The sequence below is a fragment of the Triturus cristatus genome, chromosome 4_1 (assembly GCF_964204655.1).
Source record: "Triturus cristatus chromosome 4_1, aTriCri1.1, whole genome shotgun sequence".
Classification (NCBI taxonomy): Eukaryota; Metazoa; Chordata; class Amphibia; order Caudata; family Salamandridae; genus Triturus; species Triturus cristatus.
Genome location: NC_140585.1, coordinates 376204772 through 376226513, shown reverse-complemented (window position 1 = coordinate 376226513; position 21742 = coordinate 376204772). Strand labels below are relative to the sequence as shown.

Sequence of the window (21742 nt, the reverse complement as noted above, 5' to 3'; positions counted from 1 at the left end):
GGGTGTTATTCACTTCAAATGGACCACCTTATAAATATGGTCTGACTTTTTGAATAATCAATTTTAGCAATCCAACTTGAGGGTCTGGTAGATATTGAGTGACACTGTAAATATTATACAGGGCAAATATTAGCTGGGGATCCCTCTTCTGTTTGTGTTGAGATATCATTACTCCACAACGGTGTGATTGTAGAAGGATTTAATCAAAGGCAGATGCGACACGAACAGCACCAACGTTACAGCAGAGCTCCCAGCACACAAATGAATCCCCTCTTCACCCACATTCTAAATAACAACATACCATTCTAAACCTGATATCAGCACCTCCTACGCACTCAAGATTACAACACATCCCCCTCCCAAAAGAGAACCAAGAAATGAATATTAATACGCTTAAAGAAAAATAGCAAGGAAATAAAGAAAATGAAAACAAAACCCCACAAAGAAGGAGATAATATAAAAAAATTTCCACCTAACAGACACTTTGTGGAGAACTCTGGTAATGAGGTGAATTAAAAAAGCTTGACAGGTAGATTCTTATTTCTTGCACTTCTACAATTGACATTAACTTCTGAAGACTGAGAGCTGGGACTAGGAGATGATGAAGAACCTAATGACTTCCCCGTAAATCTCACAAGTCTGGACATGCTCCACGTAGAACCAGAGTCAACTCTCACCACATTCTTTCTTACGGCAACTATGGTAAAGGGACCTAAGAAAGCACACCTGCCTTTCAAGGTATGATTAGGATTCTTAACCATAACTCTGTCACCAAGATGCCATTTCTTTTGCTTCACACACATCCTAGAATCGAAACTAGATTTATATTTCTGTTGATAGTTAGAAATTCTGGCAGGCCTGGTCTCAACAGAAATACCACCATCCATACAAACAGGCAACCAAGCTGGGTTTAATTTGGAGATAGCCTTCCTTCCCTTCAGGGCCTCAAAAGGTGAAATTGGGTGACAACATTGGGAGTGGTACGATGCGCCCACCAAGTGTCCCTCAGAATGCTGTTGAAAGAAACCTTACATTCAAGAGCACGCTGAGCACATCTTTTGACAACCCGATTCATTCTCTCAGTCAAACAATTGCTTTGTGGTGAGTACAGGGCTGTTTTTTGATGAATAATGTTATGATCTTTAAGAAATTCACAAATCTCATGGGAAACGAACTGCACCCCGTTATCTGTTGTCAAACATTTGGGCACACCTTCAATGGCAAAAACATCCTAATCAATTACAATCTTAGTGCACACAGAAGAAACACACTTAGTAATCACCCATTTCGAAGTGTAATCTACTAACAGAATGACAAAACGTTCACAAGGAAGTAAAAGTTCAAATGGACCAGCAATGTCCAACCCTAGCTTTGTCCACACAACATCAGGAACATTCGTTACTCGAGATTTATCGCTGGTAGACCATGACACACAGTCCTTGACAACATCCTCAGTCATATGATCCATACTGGGCCACCAATATCTCTCTCTCACCCTGGCCTTGGTAAGACTTCTGCCCAAGTGTCCCTCGGCAATATTAATTATTCTATTTCTGAATTCAAGAGGGGGAATGACCCTGTCACCCCTCATGACATTCCCACCATAAAATGATAACTCCTCCCTTACAGACCAATACGACTTCATTTTTTGGTCCAAAGTTTTACAGTTAGGCCAACCTTGACTCGTCCATGTCTTAAGGGAAGAAAGGGTCTTATCTTTCTTTACTCCGTCCAACCATTCTTCACCAGACAAAGTTGACTCAGACATCCAGCAAACACTCTCTATATCAATCTCGCTCTGTTCGCAATCAACAGGTAACCGCGAGAGGCAGTCAGCAGATCTGTTACTGTTCCCAGGTATGTATTGTACACGGAAATTAAATTCCTGGAGACCCTCACTCCAGCGCTTAAGCCTGGGTGTGATCTGTTCACTGTGGCGGCATGAAAAAATTTGAATCAACGGCCGATGATCTGTCTTGACAAGAAAAGGAATACCCCAAAGATAAAATTTAAAGTGCTGTATGGCCCAAAATACACTCAGAGCTTCTCTCTCTACACACGAGTAATTCACTTCAGCATCTCTAAGTGCCCTAGAGGCAAAAGCAACAGTCTTCTCTTCCCCGTCTACAATTCGTGATGAAACTGCCCCCAATCCCTTAAGACTGGCGTCAGTGGTTAAAACAGTTTTGCGGTTGACATCAAAATGCCCCAAGGTTGGTAACTTCCCAATTTCAGTTTTAATCACAATGAAAGCTTTCTCACACTCATCCGACCATACGAAGTGTGTACCCTTTTTAAGCAAAGCCCTGATGGGTTCAGTCACGCTGGCAAATCCCTTCACAAACTTTGAATAAAACTCAGCTAATCCTAAAAATGACCTGACCTGATCTTTATCCTTGGGAGCCGGAGCTTTTACAATGCTCTCCGCAAGTTCCAATTTGGGTTGAATCCCTTCTCCAGAGATTACATGACCTAAGTAAGTGACTGATTTTAAACCTAAACGACATTTCTGTTTCTTTAAGGTGAGTCCCCTGTCTTTTAACCTTTGCAAGACGCATGTCAAAGTGGAATTGTGTTCATCCTAATTTTTTCCATATACTAAAATATCGTCCTGAAAGAACATGATATTCAAGACTCCCTTTAAGACTAACTTCATCACCCTCTGAAAGCACGCCTCCGCCAACCCAAAGGGCATTCTAAAAAAGCGGTAAGCTCCCAGAGGTGTAACAAAAGACGTCAGATGTCTAGAGTCTTTGTGAAGAAGGACCTGATGGTATGCGGAAGATAAGTCTAGTATACTAAAGACCTGTGCTCCTTTGAGCATGCTAAGAGACTCAGAAATGTTTGGCTGGGGTTGACGATCCACCCATATCCACTCATTGAGTCCCCTCAAGTCCACACACATCCTGACACTGGTACCACCATCATTGGGGGCTAAAACAATGGGAGCCAACCACTCTGACCCCTCGATTTCTTCAATAATCCCTAGGCTCAAAAGTCTTTTGAGCTCCGACTCTAGTGGTGCCATCATCATATTGGGCACTCTTCTGACATTGTGTACACAAGGCACAGCCCTTTCCTTAAGAACAATTCTGTGCTCAAAATCTTTAAGACATCCCAAAGTGTCCGTGAAAACTTCTGGAAATTTATCAAAGTAGTTAGAGACTTGACCCATGCCTGCAAGATCCACCAACATAACTTGATCCTTAGGCTCACGTGCACTAGTATTAAGCTTAATACCTAGGTCGCGTTAATGTCTCCATCCCAGGAGATTATCCCCTCTCTCAGCTATATAAACTTTACCAATTGTCCATCTGCCCTTGAATTGAATGTTGGCTTCTACATACCCTAGAACATTTATCTTTGTACCACCATAACTAACTGGATTTATGTCTGGAGGCAACAACAACATACTGTCCAATCCTACAACCTCGTCCCATTGCTTATTTCCGACCATTGTGAATGGCGAGCCAGAATCAGCCAAAACTACAAAGTCATACCCATCAACAGAGATATCACACTCAGGCATAACAATCTTCCTGTTGTCAACTTCACTTTCACCATACCCGACATTGAGATTGATTGTTCGCACAGTTTCAGTTCCTTTCTCCGGACTCCGAGACTTGACGGAAGATCTACAAACTCTGGCATAATGTCCTTTAATGCCACACTTGTTGCAAATGGAGTCTTTGGCAAAGCAATGAGGATATTTGGAAAAATGTGAGAAACTGCCACACCTAAAACACTTTGGTTTAGATGCCTCTCCAGGAGTTTTATCATTGTAGCCATTGCCATTAGGAGAACGACTTTCACGATCTCCCTTAGAAAATACGTTTTTGGTCGGGCAACGTGGGCGCACATCTTTTTCTAAATGCTTATGTTTTTCAGCAGAAGAGACTTTGGCAACATTGTCACAACTTTCTTGGGCAGATTTGTCAGCTAAAGCATGGACATCATCCTTCCCTTCTTTTTTTTCCATAGGGCCTTGTGTTCTGGTAAAAAACATGTGCCTCTCTAGCACGACATTAATTCGAGGACCAAAATATCTCTCTAACATGGTCATGGACATCTCAAACACATCAGCAGGTTCACCATCCACACCACCAACAGGTATAAGATCCATGCTATCATAAAAGTTTCTTCCTTCTACGCCCAAATTATGTAGGAGAATTGCTTGCTTCCTAATTGCTGAGAACTTGTCTTCTCCAATTGCTACTATATAGGAGTAAAACCGGTTCCTCCATCTTTTCCAGGGAAGAATTGGATCACCCTCTTCAGATAAAAATGGTGGTGGTTGGGACATGCTAGATGTGGCAGCCATAACTAACAAGGTTATGGTTAGAGCGATTAAGCAAAGTGCTGAGAATAAAAATGGCAGAGTCACCGTGAAGTTAGACTTGATGTGACCAATGTTATAGGGGAAACAACCAATAAGCCCATAAAACAAAACTGGCTGCTGTAAAATAATTTGTCAAGAGTAGAGTCAGTGTGGAATTGTTCTTGATAAGGCCAATGTTTGAGGGAGTAATGACTAGTGAAACCAGAAGTCGCCGCTGAGTCAGTGTAAAATTGTACTTGATGTGGCCAATGCTTGAGCGAGTAGTGAAACAACAAGTCCCCGCTGTTAATTGCAGAAAGTAATGAAGGTTAGTCTCACCGTAATGTGGATTCGAAGCTTTGCGATTTTTGCCGGTGAAAGATATCCAGAACAGTGCAAAAACAATTAAAAAGAAATGGCTGCACGCAGCGTAAGTTCTACGTGAGTACGTGCGTTCCAGTGACGAAAACAAATGCTGGAGGATCACAACAATGACGATGAGAGCGTGCGCTCTGGAATCCTAGAAATCAGCTAGAGCGCGTGGCAGAGCTCGAGGGATGGCCGTTAACGGTGAGTCGATTGATCCCAATAATTTTATAAAGTCAGGGGAAATATGAAGATAACTCACAATTAGACAGCGGGCAGTGGAAGGAGAAGAGGCCTCGTGAGACAGGAACACTTGATACGATGATTGCTGGCCACAAGATGAAGGCGGTAGTCCGATAATCATGAAGGGGAGTTGGTGCGGAAAGTACCTGTCCCCAATCAGGTCTCAACAGCTCGTCGCCAGTGTTGAGATATCATTACTCCACAACGGTGTGATTGTAGGAGGATTTAATCAAAGGCAGATGCGACACGAACAGCACCAACGTTACAGCAGGGCTCCCAGCACACAAATTAATCCTCTCTTCACCCACATTCTAAATGACAACATACCGTTCTAAACCTGACATCAGCACCTCCTACACACTCAAGATTACAACAGTTTACTACTCAGATTACAACGCCGTATCCCTTGTTTCAGAAGAGAAGGGAATAATCAGTGCCTTGTGGGGTCCAAATAGCCAACGAGAGAAGACTTAAGGGTGAAATGAAACGCATATTCAATGCACTAACGCCTAGCATCCTGCATACATTCACTTGATCCCAGATCAATGGATTTTTGGTTTTATACCCTCTAAATTTGGGCCTTGGATTTTTGTTAAGAGAGATCTTTTTTGGTTTCTTTGTTTTCACAACCAGGTTGTTATTCTTTAACTCCATCCAGCATCTAACAAAGTGAATCTCTTTTTTTGAGGAACCTGAATGAATCCACCGTACAATCATGATAAAGCAAATAATGTATCAAAACGAAAAATGTCTCTTTTAATAAGTTGAATAAATATATGGTGTAACAGAGTTAATTATCAAGCTATTTACGTACATGGCAAATTCTTACATAAATGAAGCAATATATTAGCCATCATGACTTGAGAGCATTGACTACTCATCTAGCTAGTGTCCTAAATACAAACAATATCACCCAAGTTACACCCAGTTCTAACATGTCATAATCCAGCCATCTACTTTGAAAACGAAGGTCGCCCTCCGGTAAATGAAGTAAAACAGTGTTTTAACTTCTCTTTTTGTAACTGGTACATGTTTAACAAGTTATATATCCTTTCAATTCTTTGATTATTAGTGTTCCATTCTTGCTAATGAACATAGTAGCTCATTCCATTTTCTCATTGATTCTTTCATTTGTTTGTCACGTCCAGTGGATGGTAGTGTTTCCATTCCACATGGCAAAGCAGGAAATATTAAAATTGTAAATGTTTTAGTCTGCTCTCTATTTCTAATGTAGATTGATGTGCTGTGACTGTGACTACAAATGCCTCATATAAGTAACACCCTGTTTTCCCATCGAGTTCCATCCACACAGCAGGTTTGTCAGTTTCTGAATTAGTAAATTGCCTCCTTTGGTAACTGTTTATCGAGAGCTATTTCCCCCATTTAATATGCACTTCTATATTTAAATATATACATATTCGAACCTCCAGCTCAACATTTACTTTTCATAACAGTGGTATGGTTGTTTCATTTTCTTGATTGTTTTGCTAATTGTAAGGTGCAGTGCATCTCATGTTTAGTTTTTTATAGCCAGCTCTAGAATGAAATAATGGAGAGGGGTTGTAGTGGTAGCATACACTGTTGTATAGCCACAATCTGATGCTGATATTAACATAATCTAAAGACCTGCTAGTTGTGCAGTCATTCATTCAGAAAAACCCACTTTAGGGCACTGGACAAACAAGGGTAGAGCTAAATTTGACAGAACTCTTTGGCTTGCAGGGCAAAGACATAGAGTATTCCTTCCCTACTGCACCCGAACCTGACACCCTTAATTACCACCCCCTTTTTCACAGGGCTAATCTCCCAGTACCTAGCTACCTACCTGCCTGAAATGCTTGACTTGGGCAGTAAGCAGTAGTAATTCAGTGGCAATAGAAACTACAGACCAGCCACTAAAAGCATGAAGAACATGGGTGGAATATGCAGAAAATGAATATCTCCTCCACTGATTTCTGGTCATGCTACAGAGTGGCAGCAGTTCTTTCTTGTTTCAATTACGAGCCCAAGGATTATAGGTACTGCAATTACTTTAACATTGACTCTTCCTTAAGGACAGGACAGGCTGAAGCTCACGATTAATTCCTTTATTTTCATTAATTACAAATATATGATATGATTTTCCTTCATTGTGTACAAATATGTGGGATTAGTTTCCTGTTTCACTTACCGTCACTTATTGTGACAGGCAAGTGATTTCTTGCACATAATTTGAAGTTTCCTTTATCAAATATACATACTATAATTATGTAGTGAAAAATACAGATATTTATGTGATATTCCTTCTATAGAATTTAAAATATGCTTGCTCGATTTAATTTAATTGGCCTTCTGTTGTTCAAATAATGACTGTTCCTCTCTTATTAACTACTTTCATGCGCGGATTTGCGAGACATTTAGTATCGGGGTTTTCAAAGTGATGCCACAGGCCTTTGGTGGCCTAGCGCTTGCGTTCACGTGAGCGTGCACGTGCGCAGCCACCATCTGCCTCCCTTCCAGCGCGATTACTTTCACCTTTTCGTGCTGCTGCGCACGCGCGCATCACTAGCGTGTTTTTTTTTTTTTCTCATTACTACAAGCTTCCCGCGTTGCGCGGCCAATGCTTGTTTTTTATAGCAAATACATAAGACTGTTCAGCACGATGCTGTCGGGCAAGCCGAATCCCCTCCCATTTGTGATCGATTAGGCTTTGCTGGTGTACTAGTTTCCAAGCACCCACAAAGCTGTTATTGTAAACATAAAACTTTAAATTATAAATACAGCCCTGGTTTGTGTGTGTAACATCTTTCACAATAACTGTTTTTGGCCAAGTGCATTCGTCTGTGTATTATATTGTCAAAGTTGTGAAAGTCCACCTGTTGCTTCATCTCTAGTTCTGTACTTGACCATGAATTTGTGTAAATAACGTTTTCCCATTTTAGATTTGCAACTGAGTTTATATAACAGTATTCAATACAATGAAACACGAAATTCTCACAGCAGTTATGCTGCTCCTGAGCAGGCAGCTGTCCAAAACTGAAGTTTTGGACACCCCAAGATACATGACTTACTAAAACGCCTTTAGCCCACACCTAACCTAGGGCACTGTGCCTTGGGCATACTTCAGAATTGCCAAATGTGTTTTCTACACTTTTGCAAAGTTCAAGTTTTCAAATGACTAAACTTTCTCAACCCCCCCCCCCCCCCCCCCCTTCCCCACCTGCTCCTGCTGGCTTTAACTGATTACTTAGTCCCAATTGAAGCATACCATACAGGGTTCTGGAACATACTGATATGGTGACATACAGCTCCGCTTGATTTTTAGATCTTGCAAACCGCTTTTAGCGGTCTTATCGAAGACCTATTGTGAAGCAAACCAAAACTTAAACGGGGCTTAGAGCCAGCCCACTAATTGCGATCGGCTGGCTTTTTAAAACATTTTTTAAACCAAACATTTACCTCTTATTCAATGCCTATCCCTCCTCTTCTTTTATTTGCCCCTCCCCTGGGGCAATCTTTTTTGCTATTCTATTCCTTGGATGACTTTTATTCTTCCACTGTTTATATTCAGGGAAATACTTTCTTTTGCTTCAGTACTCCATGAAAGCGCTCAGTTTCTTGCTCTCCCTCATGAGCTGCTTCCACCTATGAATACATTCCCCTGTGTGTTAAATGTTGCTCACTCCTCCCCCACCCCAGCTCAACCACTGCTTCCGCCCACATACGATTTTTTTAAAAGATCACTTTTTTTAACCCCTCTGCAAGGGCTTATCCCTAACTCCCAACACCTTCAGTTGAGGTAAAAAAACAAACAAGCATTGGCATAGCCAGTAGGTCTCGCCTTTGGGACCTTATAAGTGTTTAGCCGTGCAACAGTTGATGTTGTTGCACCAAGGATATTGTGCTGCATAACTAAATACTTATAAGGTCCCAAAAGTGAGACCTATTGGCTATGCCAATGCTTGTTAAAATAAATGAATGCTTCAAATTTTTGTTTGTAATGAAAACTATTTTTTCTCTTTGACAGGAACCTGGGATTCATCGATAAATCGATTTATCTGATCCAGTTGCTTCAGGGAATGCAAGTTGCCCAGGATGAATACTGTTTTACGGGTAAGGTACAATAATTCATATTTATATGCCGAAATACACATACTAACGGTGTTGAAATTTGACACAACGTTTGTACCTGTAGATCTGTTGTCATTAGAAAAGCAGTGAGTGATTGGTTCAATTGTTTAGTGTGACTAAAGTTCAAAAAGTTGTATGGGCTGGATGTGTCTTTTGTATTGCTGTCCTCTGATCTAGTCAGATGATCCAATCCAATCCAAAACTTCTCTATTTCGGTTGAGGACCATAAAAGACATTACATAGATAAACAGTATAAAAAACGGATTAAAAAGTGTTAAAATCATAAAAAATGTATACACAAACATTTAAAAGGAATATCAATCAGCATTTAGTCCATTACTGGTTTCTAAAAAGGCCTTACTCGTCCACCACATAGAGGATAAAAAGCGAGAGACAGCGTATACAGTTGGTAGATGTGTATTATACTTCAAGAGTCTAAAAGTATCTTCACATTCCTACACAGTTGTACCAGCCATCTTTGTCTAGTTTTCTTGTATCCTGGGCAGAAAAAAAATACATGGAGTTCGGACTCCTCTACCGTACTGCGTGCCGGACACCCCAGAACAATGCAAATTGCACTGCTGGCTAACTCCGGACTGTTCCAGAGACTGCCTCTCCCTAGGGTGTGGAAACCTTTTTTGATGTGCGCAAACCAGGGCAATTGGCTGATACCCGGGAGACCCAGAATTTCTTGCAGCTCTGACCAGTATTCGGTCAGTTCAGGGGTCACCCAGAGTCGTCGGCAGAATAGTAGGGGTCTGCAGCCAATTTCCTCTATAATGGGTCTTACCCCTGGATCCAGAAGCAGGTTTTTTTTTACCGAATCCACTTTTCACCAACCCAATCCCCGGACCCCAGTTTTCCTTGTTGTATTTTAAGAACACTAACATTTGAGCGAAGAGGATATTTATGATTTTAAAAAAAAAGAAAAATCTTTATCATTTGTAAAGATCAGCAAACCAATGTTTTGACTACTTCTAACTGCGTGTGATGTATATTTTTTGGGGAGAGCCTCGAGAGACATTGGAATAGAGCCATGAAGCTACTGCAGCTCACAAAACTGGAACCAAGTTAGGAATTAGAAAAAGTGAGATTTATAACTCATAAATTCAGTTAGCACTGCCAAAAACTGTATTCTGCAGCCCTTACCTAAGGGCAATATTCACCAAGTTTTGATTGATTAGGAAAGGAGTCACCGCTGGCTCCAAGCCCTAATGTGATTTACATTTATAGTGATCGAAGCCTAGTCAGGGGTTTCCCACTGTTGCAGCCACACCCACTAAGCAGTAGTGTAGCTTTTGGTAAATTGTGTACCTTTTAAATGTCATGCAATAGTTTACTCTATTTTTGGTTCTTATTAAAAGCCACTAAATGCCCGAATCACTTTATCAACTATACTCCATGTGTTTTTACTTGCTCCAGTTTGAGAGACTTGATTGCTAAACATACTTTATGTATAGCACATAGCTCCAGTGTTGGTTCAGTTTATGGAAACGCGCTGCACACGCCGATGTCCTGTCCTTGGTGGCTTTCTAAGTATACAATTACACTCAAGAGTTCACTGAACTAACTTTTAAAAAAGCAAGCTATGTTTCTTTATGCAGACGAGAAAGTAATCATTTCTGCTTTTTGAAGGCACTGTATGGGTACGATCAAACCCTTAAAAAAACTGAAGTTCAAAGCAACTGGAAAACTAACTATACAGCAGTAACTAACTCTTCCCAACACTCTGCGTAGGACATCGAACACTGCGCCACAGATGCCATGACAAAAGATATCGAGATCGCATAACTACTGATGTTTTAATTGACCTCTCTGAAGCCTCCCGAAGCCACTGCGGCTGAAAGTCCATTGGACTAAACCTTTAGCCACACCCAGCATCTCTTGGCACTCACCTGTCCTCTAACCTGACCATGCCTTTAAGGGGGTGGAGGGGCTTGCTAAGGCCATAAATATTTTAGCTTCATGTGTGTCAAGCACACTCCGGGCCTCAGTTGTGGCCAGACTAGTTCTAAAGGAGAGGAATGGTGAGGCCACGGTCCTCCTTGTTCATTCTCTTTAGCCTCTGGCACACCTTTCACCCAAGCCCAGCGATCTCTGAATCCAAGGCATTACCCTTGGGAAGACACTGAATTTCAGACACTTCCTTTAGCTATGGGATAGCTTCTGGCAGCCGCGGTCCGTGCAGTTAACAGTGGTGGGGCGATGGAGTAGCTTGACGGGGATTTCGAGAGACGATGCAGAGGGGAAATTAATTGTTTAATTCCCCCCCCCCCGGCATATTCTCTCGAACCCCCCAGCCCCCATGCAGCCCCACCACTGTTACCTGCACAGACCGCAGCTGGCTTCTGGCAGTTATCGATAATGTACTTTGCAATCTTATCTGTGCCATCATGTGTGATGGTACTAGGAGTACAATGGTATTTTTCTGTTGAGTGAAAACCAATAACTGCCTTTTAACCAGGTCTTTTCAGTATGTGAATGCAGACGTGTTTGTGTTTATTTATGTATGTATATATGTGAGTATATAGCCCCATGGTGGTCGCTACTGGGTAGTTATAGTTAGCATTGGGTTTCCATTGGAAATTTATTTTTTATGTTGCTAATAACTTTGGCGTAGTTTGATGAATTGCAACTAAACTTTCAAAAAAGTGCTACTTGTTGACTGGTTCACAGAAAGAAAGTTTCGGGTTATCTGTAAAGTGGGGGCTGCGAAAAAGGCGGGGTCCACAAATGCATTTTCTCCATTCATATTTCCATTGGAATTTAGGCACAGCTACAGCCCAAACTGCTGAACGGATATACACCACATTTCCAAAGCACATGCCCCCCTCCCCAAGTCTATTAAGGCACCGGGGACGCCATCACCTGGGGCCAAAAGGGAAGGGGGTCTCACAGCCACCTCCTCAAGTCTAAAAGGGGCCTGTGGACCCCATCCCCTCGGGGCCACGTAAGTATGTGAAGGGAGGAGGTGTGTGGCCCCCCCCCGTCTGACCCTTAAAAAGGCCCTGTGGACCCCATCCTGTTGCATTAATTAACAGAGGAAAACTCTGCCCCCTTCCCTGAGCCTTTAAAAACAGAGGGAATCCCATTCCCTGGGGCCAGCTCAGTGACTTTATCTCAGGAATCCCACCTCCAGTGCACAGTGATTTCCCTGCCCGCAGTAGCGCGGGCAGAGAAACGTGTTTACTCATGTCTGGCGGGAGCATTTTGAAATCTACCACCAGAAGGGAGCAAACACTGTCTGCTCCCAGCCGGCGGGAGATTTAGAAATGATCACGCTGGCTGGGAGCAAACTTGTGTTCTGTTTCTCTACCCCTGCTGATGTGGGCAGGGAAACAAAACAAATATTGCTCCGTCCTGGAGGTAGTATGCAAAAAAGCAACTGCCACCTTCGGGCTGGAGCAATGCCTGTTTATGCAACATGCGGGGGGCAGCTGGGGCCACGTAGGCCCTGGGGCTTCCCATGCGGCTTCCAGTGTGTTAGACGGTGGGTGCCCCAGGCAGTGCTTAATTTGAGCTGGTGGTTTCCAGTGCTCGGCACCGGCACTTAATTGTCAATACCGGTGCTTGTGACAGTCTGCCACAAGGTGGCACTATTTGGCTAATTTAGAGACAACCACCACTACTGTTAATTATTATTCAAATATACATTAAATTGACTATTGCCTGCCTCCCAAGCCATTCTAACAGCTTTGTAAATAGCCTGGATTGTCACAATTGGAGGGGTGATGATTAGTAGTTATGGCATGCATGGTGCAGTCTGTAGTGGCCTCGTAGTGAGAATCCTGGCATTTTTTGTTTTATATACAAATTAGGCACTTGCCCTAGGGCACCCACCTATAATTGATGCGGGCCCGGGGTCAAGATAGGCTCGGGCCACATGACCCCCTCCCGTTTTACAGAGGGTACAGCCCTGGGGGCTAGAGTCCCCGGGATGGGCCTATAAAGGCTAAAGGCTCTGGGAGGGGGTCGCTTGGCCCCATCCCCTTTATTTGCATTTCTTGCCCGCGGAATGAGGTCCCTTATTAGGCTCAGGGAGGAGGCAGCGTGCCCCCTTCCCTTTATTAATTACTTGCGATGGTCCCTGGAGTCTAATAAGACTTCGGGAGGGGGGCACATGCCCCCTCTCCTTTTTTATTAATTTTAGCCACAGGGGATGAAATCCACTAGGCCCAAGAAGGCCCGGGAAGGGGGGCTGCACACAACTTCTCCTTTTTAATTGGCCGCAGGGATTTTGGGTTTCCATGGCCTGATAAGCCTCGGGGCAGGGAAGGGGGGGCGTGCCCTCTCCCCATAGAATTCTACCCAGGGTAATGGTGTCGGACCGGGAAGGGGGGCTGCGCCGCCCCCTCCCCTTTTTTGTTGCATTTGGCCCCGGGGGATCAGGTCTCGCATGGCTTGGGGAGGGGGGCTGCATGCCCCCCACCCCATAACATATATGTTTTGACTCCTAAGGGGATGGGATCCCAGAGGCTAACCCAATGCCGCGTCGTCAACGGCTGTACGTGGCGTGGGGCTAGCAACCTTTCGCCTAGCACTGCGGGCTGTTGGTCATACCTAGCCTGACCTATGGCCTGGCTCTGCAGCCAACCCCCTACTGCGCATGGCTGAAGGCCCTGCATGGAATGCGTTTGGCTGCTGCGAATGGTTGGCTTAATGTATAGTAATAAAATATTATTTTACGTTAAAAAAGCTGCAATTTAATTGAAAAAAATAAAGGTTAAAGTAACATTTTAGTTAGTTGTAATGTTAAACTTAACAACTTAACGTTTTAAACTCTAAAAATCACATACATTCATATATAATTCAAGCCACCTCAGGTAACTCATACCCTAAGATAACTATAACCAGGGCCACTGGAATTATGCAATTGTGTGGCCGCTACGATTTTCACATAATTATACATTTGCCATATTATCCAATATCTGCTGCATAATCTACAGATTTTAACCAACATTTTTTTTGTTTTTAGCTCAAACGGTTCAAAAGTTTTTTCTTTTCTTCTTTTTAAACTTTATTTTTCATTTTTGCTTAGTGAGCAATATACGGTGCCCCAGAAAGAAAACATACACTTCAATATTAATACAATAGTCATTTCACAGTCTGTACACGCCCTTTGTGTCGTCCAGGTCTACTTATTAAACATATTTGATCGTATTAGTTTACAACTTAAACTACATAAAGGAATCAGCAGTTGACCAATAGCACCTGGCACCTTCAGATCTCTCACCCCCCCTCGGTGCGATCGATCACTTCCTGGGAGTCCGTGGCTCCTTCTACATCTAACAGATATTGACGATACGGGCTCCATATATCTTTGGGTGCGCTTCGTATTGGCAAAACCAAAGGTGGTGATGGACGGAGTGTTGAACAATGCAAGCACTCACCCCCAGTCAACTGATCTGGGTTTAATCCATCATCATTCTTTAGCTCACTCCACCACCCCAGTTCAGACATGGCCATATGCAAATCAGTCTGACCCTGTGCCTCATGGGAACAGTCCAGCCGGAACTGCCAAGCCATGTCTTCCCTGGACCGGAAACAAGCATCCTGGGACCGGTTTCTGGCTAATCAGCCGTCATCAGCCAGGCTAGTTTGAATTCAGTGGCAAAGTGAGCAAGGGACCCACGTCTGGGCATACCCTGCCAACTTAGGGCAAACAAAGCATAACCAAAGGGGATGATGGACGGAGTGTTGAGCAATGCAAGCACTCTCCCCTACTGGCAACAAAGCATTATAATTATCTGATTGAGTTGAGCAATATGCTAAATCTTTTTCCCATTCCGTAATAGTGGGCAGAGGCCCTCTCATCCAACGCATAGCTACTCATCTCTTAGCTAAAAGGAGACCAAGAGCAGCTAACTTACGTATACCCTTCGGTATTACGTTGTCAAACCCCAAAAGAGCAACCAGTGGAGTCTCTGATATCTCATGGCCCAGCATTTTGGAAAGAATCCTGTAGACATTGTGCAAAAAGGTGCGTATCCTTGGTCACTCCCAAGCCAGGTGGATAAAGTTTGCGTTACTAACGAAACATCTCAGACAAGTGTCGTCTTCTCTCAAACCATATCTATAAAGCCGAGCCGGCGTGTAATATGTTTTGTGGATATATTTAAAATGGGTTAGACGATGTCTGCCATTTAATGAGATTGACTTAACCGTAGCAAAACACCAGGACCAATGCGCCTCTGTGATAATCATGTCCAAGTCTTCCTTCCAATCTAATTGAAATTTTTGTTTGTTCTGTTCACGGGTATCAAGAAAAAGGGAATATATTATAGTGATACCGTGTTTTGGGGATTGTGCTTGCAAAATGTAAGTGAATGACGGCATTGCTGCAGTTTCCCTCATGTCTGATCCTAATAAAACACGCAAGGCGCCACGAAATCTGTGATATTGGAAAGTATCCAGCGCCGTGACTCCCAGAACCTGTGCGGATACCTGTTCCCATGTTTTGGCCACCCCATCAATGAACAGGTCCCCCATGCAATGAAGGTTTAGCTTTGTTAGCGTCGTCATTATGGCCTTATCTCCTTTGTGAGGGAGCAAATCACACTACTGAATTGGCAACTTAGGAGAGTATATTAGCTGTATATGTTGCCTACGAGCTGTTTTGGAGAGTTGGTGACCAGTGCAGTTTACCAGATCTATTGTGCGTGGAGCGATTCGTGCCGCACCTGTCAACAGACTGGACAAAGGAGTAGGGGACACTGCATTGTGTTCGATAAGGTGGTGTGGCAAATTCTGAGGCCCATGTAACCATACATGTGCATGTAGGGTTTACGCAGCTCTGTAGTATCTTTCCATGTCTGGAGCTTGACAAAAGGTCAATGCATCTTGTTGGCCATTAGGAGTGTGTCATAAACTACTTCTTGTCTCTTCCCTACTGCTCAGCTGGAATGTGTGATGACCTCATAGAATGCTCGGGTGCCTGTGTGTGTGGAGCGTCAGTTGGTGAATGCAGGCTGAGCAGCAGGAAGGCTGCTTCTGGTGGGGCTACGCTTTATCTTCTTATCTTCTTCTACTCATCTATCTTGGAACCAAGCCTCAATAAAGATATCCTATTTATACACCTAGCAGATGTGTATCTTCCATTTGTAACATTTTGGCGACGATCTTGAAGAACCTACGTGTTGAGTAAGGAAGGCCCTCTACAAAGGAACTAAGGAACCAAGACATTGAAACTTTGAACAAACGCCCTGGTCAGCCCCACCAGTGTCCTTTACTATCTGGACATCCTGGTCGTTTGTCATTTTACTACACTAGGAGTCTACTGCCATCCTGCTGTCCTTGAAGACTTGTACCATTTAACAGTCTTTGAAGAGTCCTCCAGTATCAAGCTGCTCAGGGGCGCAACAGATCTTGTATACCTTGCTGAGTTTTCTTGTTTGTTTGGGCTCTCAACCTGCTTTGGAGTATTGGAGTCTGCATCCTATGTACTTTCTACTGTGCCGGCGTCCTGGCGTGTTGAGTGAAATTAGTTGATTGTATTCCGAGGATTCTGAATTTTCGCCATCCAGAGGAATTTGAAGGAGCGACCCGCTCTGAGAAAAGCAGCACCATTTGTGAACCTAGGCTCTTTCCCAGAGGAGCTTCCCCGGAGGAACTGGCGCAACAACTTGTTGTGTTTGAACTGGCATCTTTTGCGACCATATGTGCGGGGAGTGAGCTCTTTATTTTGCTGTTTTGGATGCATTAAGTGGTTACCGCTGCACCATTGCAGTTGAACTGCTGTCATTCAAACATCTCACGAGCCCGACCGCGCGTACACTCTCAACGCGCGCAGCTTTACCGAACCTGCGATGCCTCTAGGCTGTCTCCTATGACGTGTGCACCCTCTACTGGTTTCTTGCTATGCTGGAAGTTTTGGTGCATGCTGTTGCCTCTAGCCATCCGGTGCCGTCATGGATGCCTGCCGCCATCTTGCCAATCTTCTACGTTGCGGTGTAAACTCTTGCCGACCGCGTTGACAATAAAGTCTAGTATAAAGACGCTGGTCTGCTGCGTTTTGGTATCGATTATCTGTATCCCTCGCAGACCTTCAGCAAACGTCACTTTTCAAGTCACAAAGGTAATGAGACATTCTTTTTAAAAATCACCAACCTGTGCAACGAATCCTAAGCCACATGACCAAGAAAAAAACAGACGACGTTCCACAGTTCCCCAAAGTAATTAAAACTTTTGTGCTTGGATCTAGACACCAGCTGGGTCCTTTGAACTGTGAGCCACATTATTTGAACAATGGAGGTGTTCCATTTTTTCCTTCTCGGCAAGAAATGAAATGAACTATCTGAAGTGACTGTGATGGCGATTTTCATGGTGATTTTCTGGGATTGAAATGTACTTGTTCGAAGTGCATCTCTTGTATTAGCCTGTCCATGCCTGCTTTTCCTCTTTTATGGTGTGCTTGTGGGGTAGTTTGCAGTACCCCAGCTAGCTAATGGAGGTGGTGGGGGCGGTGCATGCTCCAGTTCAGTTTTTCAAGGATAGTGTGTTCTTGCTTGGTGAGTGTTCCGTACAGTTTTCAGGTGTAGTCTGTTAGTTTTTTTTGTGGTGTACCCTGGTATTGGGAGGTTGTACCCTGCTATGCAGAGGTCAGTTGTTGTGTTGGCATTTTGTGCCCCTATTCAGTTTACTCTGTGGTGTACCCTGGTTAGGGGAGGTTGTACCCTGCCATGGGGAGGTCAGTTTTCTAGGGTGACATATATCCTATGGTACCCTGATATGGGGAGGTTGCGTTTAGTGTGCCCATTTTTGGGGAGGTTGTGGGAGCGGTTAGTGCTCCGATTCTGTGTTAAATGTAGGTTGTGGGGGCAGATAGTGGCCCAGTCATATTCTCAAACATAGAGTGTACCCTTTTACGGGGAGGTTGTGGAGACGGTGTGTGTCCGAAAAGTCATGCCCTCGCAATTTTGTTCTTTCCCAAAGTAGGGGGATGGGGCGTGGTGTTCATTCCATTTTTCATAATGTATTACATCCATTGTTATATGCACTCAGAAGTGTTTCTTTTCATGCTAATGTTATTCCGGATGTATTTTACCTAATTATTCCTTTCCTTTCATGCATGTTTATTTAATGTGTTTCTTCTCATACATGAACATTTTGTAATGTTTCTGTTTCTCTTTTCTGATGTAACATTTATAATGTCATTTCCACTATTGCACTCCTTTGCTGTTTTAGTTCCCTACTGCTCAGCTGGAATGTGTGATGACCTCATAGAATGCTTGGGTGCCTGTGTGTGTGGAGCGTCAGTTGGTGAATTCAGGCTGAGCAGCAGGGAGGCTGCTCCTGGTGAGGCTACGCTTTATCTTCTTATCTTCTCCTACTCGTCTATCTTGGAACCAAACCTCAATAAAGATATCCTATTTATACACCTGGCCTGTGTATCTTCCATTTGCGACAGCTTGGAGTCCATTCAGGCAGGGTAAGAGACCTTGTCCTACACTCTTTGATTGTAATGTTTTAAGTAGTCCAGCAACGTAGTTATTACTTCCAGAAGTAACTGCAGAATGTTTCGGATCCCACGTAACACAGGAGTCTTCGCTTTAGTCGAGATGGGCGACGATCCAAGAACATAAGTGTCAAATATTCAAATAACTTCCCTCAGAAACACCCCACAGTGTTTTTTATTACCACGCTCAGTTACATATTTGCTGATTTACTTTTTTGGTCACCTCACAAACAAGACTTTTTCCTAATGATCTTTCTTCATATGTCTGTGTTTTTTTGTTTAATCATTTTCTATGTTTTCTTCCATTCACTAGATCTGGCTTAAAGACAGTTTTTCCAGAAAATTCATAGTAAAATTACATACATATGTAGAAGGGTTTTCGGTGGGCCTTTTTCTTCCATTTGTCTGTTCAAGTCTCATTTACATTTTACTTTCACCCCACACATTATACAGCCATGAACATTGGGTCAGTCAACTTCACTGATTGGCAGTCTGAGGATGCAGTGCCCCTCCTTTATTTTCAGTTTAGTGTTTTTATTTCCATATTTATTTCCTTGCAAAAAAACCTTTACAAGCTTGTTCAGATCCGACCTGTTGGCTTTCCCAGCCATGTTTAATACATTTGTTTTGCTCGTAGCAAAACTAGTCTCTGTTGCCTTCAGAGCCGCGGCAAAGGCGCAGAGTCACTTTTCTCCAAAACAAAATTTCAGCATCACAAACACCATGATGAGGAAGCTGAAGTGATCACATCCTACTGTGCAGTGCCTACATTGCTGATGACTAGTTCTGACTGGCTTCCTTCCTAGTAAGTATGCAGAATATGACTTGAAATACATCCTCAAATGAAACCTGTTTAATCAGTGATCTTTAGTGACCAATAGACATTCTCTGTTGACCAACAGGGGGTCCATTCCGAGCTCCTGCAGGAGAAGTCTGGGATTCAGCCTTGTATAATTATTAATAATTCTTCAGAAAACCTAATTAGAATGAATAACAGACATTTTATAGCGAGTTCAGGAAGGTAGGATCTTTCTAGCATGGTTACCCACACCTTTTCCCTGGTGTCAGTGTGTTTTTAACTTAGAGTGCTGGGTTCCTGCTAATCAGGATCCCAGCATTTGTGCTTTTTACCTTAAATTGGTTTTGGTAAGTACTTTGGTACCATCACAATTAGCTACTGGCATACCCTTATATGCTACTGAGGGTACCCAGGGCATAGATACTCCAGGGATCTCCCATGGGCTGCAGCATGTATAGTGCCACCCAGGGGAGTGCACGTAAACTGTGGCTACAAGGCGGCCATTTCAGCCTTTGTGAGTTGATGCTTGCACCTATCACAACAGATATAAGGCTCCTTATATCTGAGGACACTGCACTTAAACCTATAAGTCACCCTCTGACAAGCTCTTCAGTCCTGAGGGCAGGGTGCTTGGTTACAAGTTTGTGGGTGGCCCTGCAGGAGCAGACACCCCATACAAACACTGAGGTCGATTCTCAAGGCTTTATAAGTTCGGTCAGCCATTTTAAGAAATATATTGGACATCAGTCATTACAAGATGTCGAACTATATAATGACTGCACCAAACCCAGTCATGTTTGGTATTAAACATCTTGAAATCATACCACAGCATCGATTCCAGTGTTGGAAATATGATCCCCATGTACTGGGTGACCGCTTAGGGGACTCCCCCTATACTCATGGTAACAGCCTTCCAGGGTCTGCAAGCAAGCTAGCACTGCTGGTGAGCACAGAGATGATTCTACCATCCTGCTGCTGAGCCAGGCTTGATCAGGGGAAGGTAGAACAATAGGTTTCCTGTCACAGGGAGGTGTGATCCCCTCCCAGATTGGAATCAGTGTATTTTGCTGAGATGGGGGTGCTTGCCAGAACCACCAGACTGCTTTGAAGGGCACAGATGGTGTCCTCCTTGCATACTACAGTTTGAGCCAGCTCAGGAACTCCTGGTTCCCGCTCTGGCACAAAACTGGACTAGGAACAGGGGAGTATATTCCAATCTGTCCAGCCCCTCCTCTGGGAGGCACCTTTGAGTCGTTCCAACCCTTTCCCTAGGGTACTTAAGGGCTCCCCTGTGGGTGGGTCCTCAAATTTGTCGTGAGACCAGACTCAACCCTGAAACCAGGGCCGAACTGGAAACAGCAACCAGCCTTGGCAGATTGCTGCGTGACTGGCCCGGGCTAGTAAGCACCACTCTCACTTTTTTTACAGTGGGCCGATATTGCAGCACTGCTGCAAAATTGGCCTCTAGTGACAAAACCAGCCCCCACGGCCACAAAACCGGCCTCCACCCCTATGGCCAACCGGGTAAATGCCTAGTGCCCGCTACAGCCAGTCTGGCCCTGCCTGAAACTACGTCGCTCTTCAATCGTCTGGACACTTGGACTTTGTTGGTCTTAGACTGGAACCGAGACTACATCAAGGAAGACTCCTGTTGCTCCTGGTCTCGCTGTTCTTCAAGCCTTTTGCGTTCTCCATGTCTGTGCTTCATCCAGGTTCTCTAGAAGATCTGTGGGCATCAAGGACACCTGAAGAAATCACCCATGGAGTGAAGGAGTCACTCCCCTGCAGCTGCAGGCCCGCTAGAAGCTGACTGGTCTGCTGCTACTGACGTCCCACGGACATCCCCAGGCTCAGCAACACAGGTGGTGGTTCTGTGGCTCCCTAAAGGCCTGGCCTGTCTTCCCTGAAGTTTGGAAGACAGTATCCCTCGTCGGGGCTGCTGGGACTGAACCCTTGTGCACCGCATCGATATGCCATTGCCAAGGCTTGTCGGCTCTGCACTCCGGAGCTCTTCGGGCTACAGGAAGCTCCAGCCTCCTGCACCTCATCCTCTGAAGATCAGCGTCCTCACTGCATCCTCTGCACCGTGTGCCTCCATCTTTGAGAAGCTACCCGAGGTCCTCATGCAACTTCTGTGCCTTCGACCTGTGGGTTCTCCTGAAGGTCTTCTCTTACTTCAGTGGGCTTCCCTGCTTGCTCAGGCCCGCTCTGACTCTCCTGCATTTGGTGAGTCCCTTTTGACCTTTCTGGTGCCAACAACAGCGTCTCTTCGCATTCCACACCAGTTGTGGCTAGAGTTGTTGGTGCCCCCGCCGCACACTGACCACCTAGACTCCGACCACCTAGACACCGACATCCGACAACTCATGCATGGCTCCTGGTCTTCCTCAGCATCGCCTGGTTCTCACAGCTGCAGCGGCAAGGACACCGTTGTCTCTTCTGAACCTCTCGA

The 21742-nt window shown here is 44.2% G+C and overlaps 1 protein-coding gene across 2 annotated transcripts in view; it reads left to right on the top strand.

The window, feature by feature from the left end:
• ATXN10 (ataxin 10) overlaps positions 1-21742 on the top strand; it is an 842223-nt gene that overhangs the window by 200879 nt on the left and 619602 nt on the right. For both annotated transcript variants that reach the window (XM_085652421.1, XM_085652422.1), the window contains exon 3: positions 8934-9019. In XM_085652421.1, the coding sequence (XP_085508547.1) occupies positions 8934-9019 (86 nt within the window). The remainder of the gene's footprint in view (positions 1-8933; positions 9020-21742) is intronic.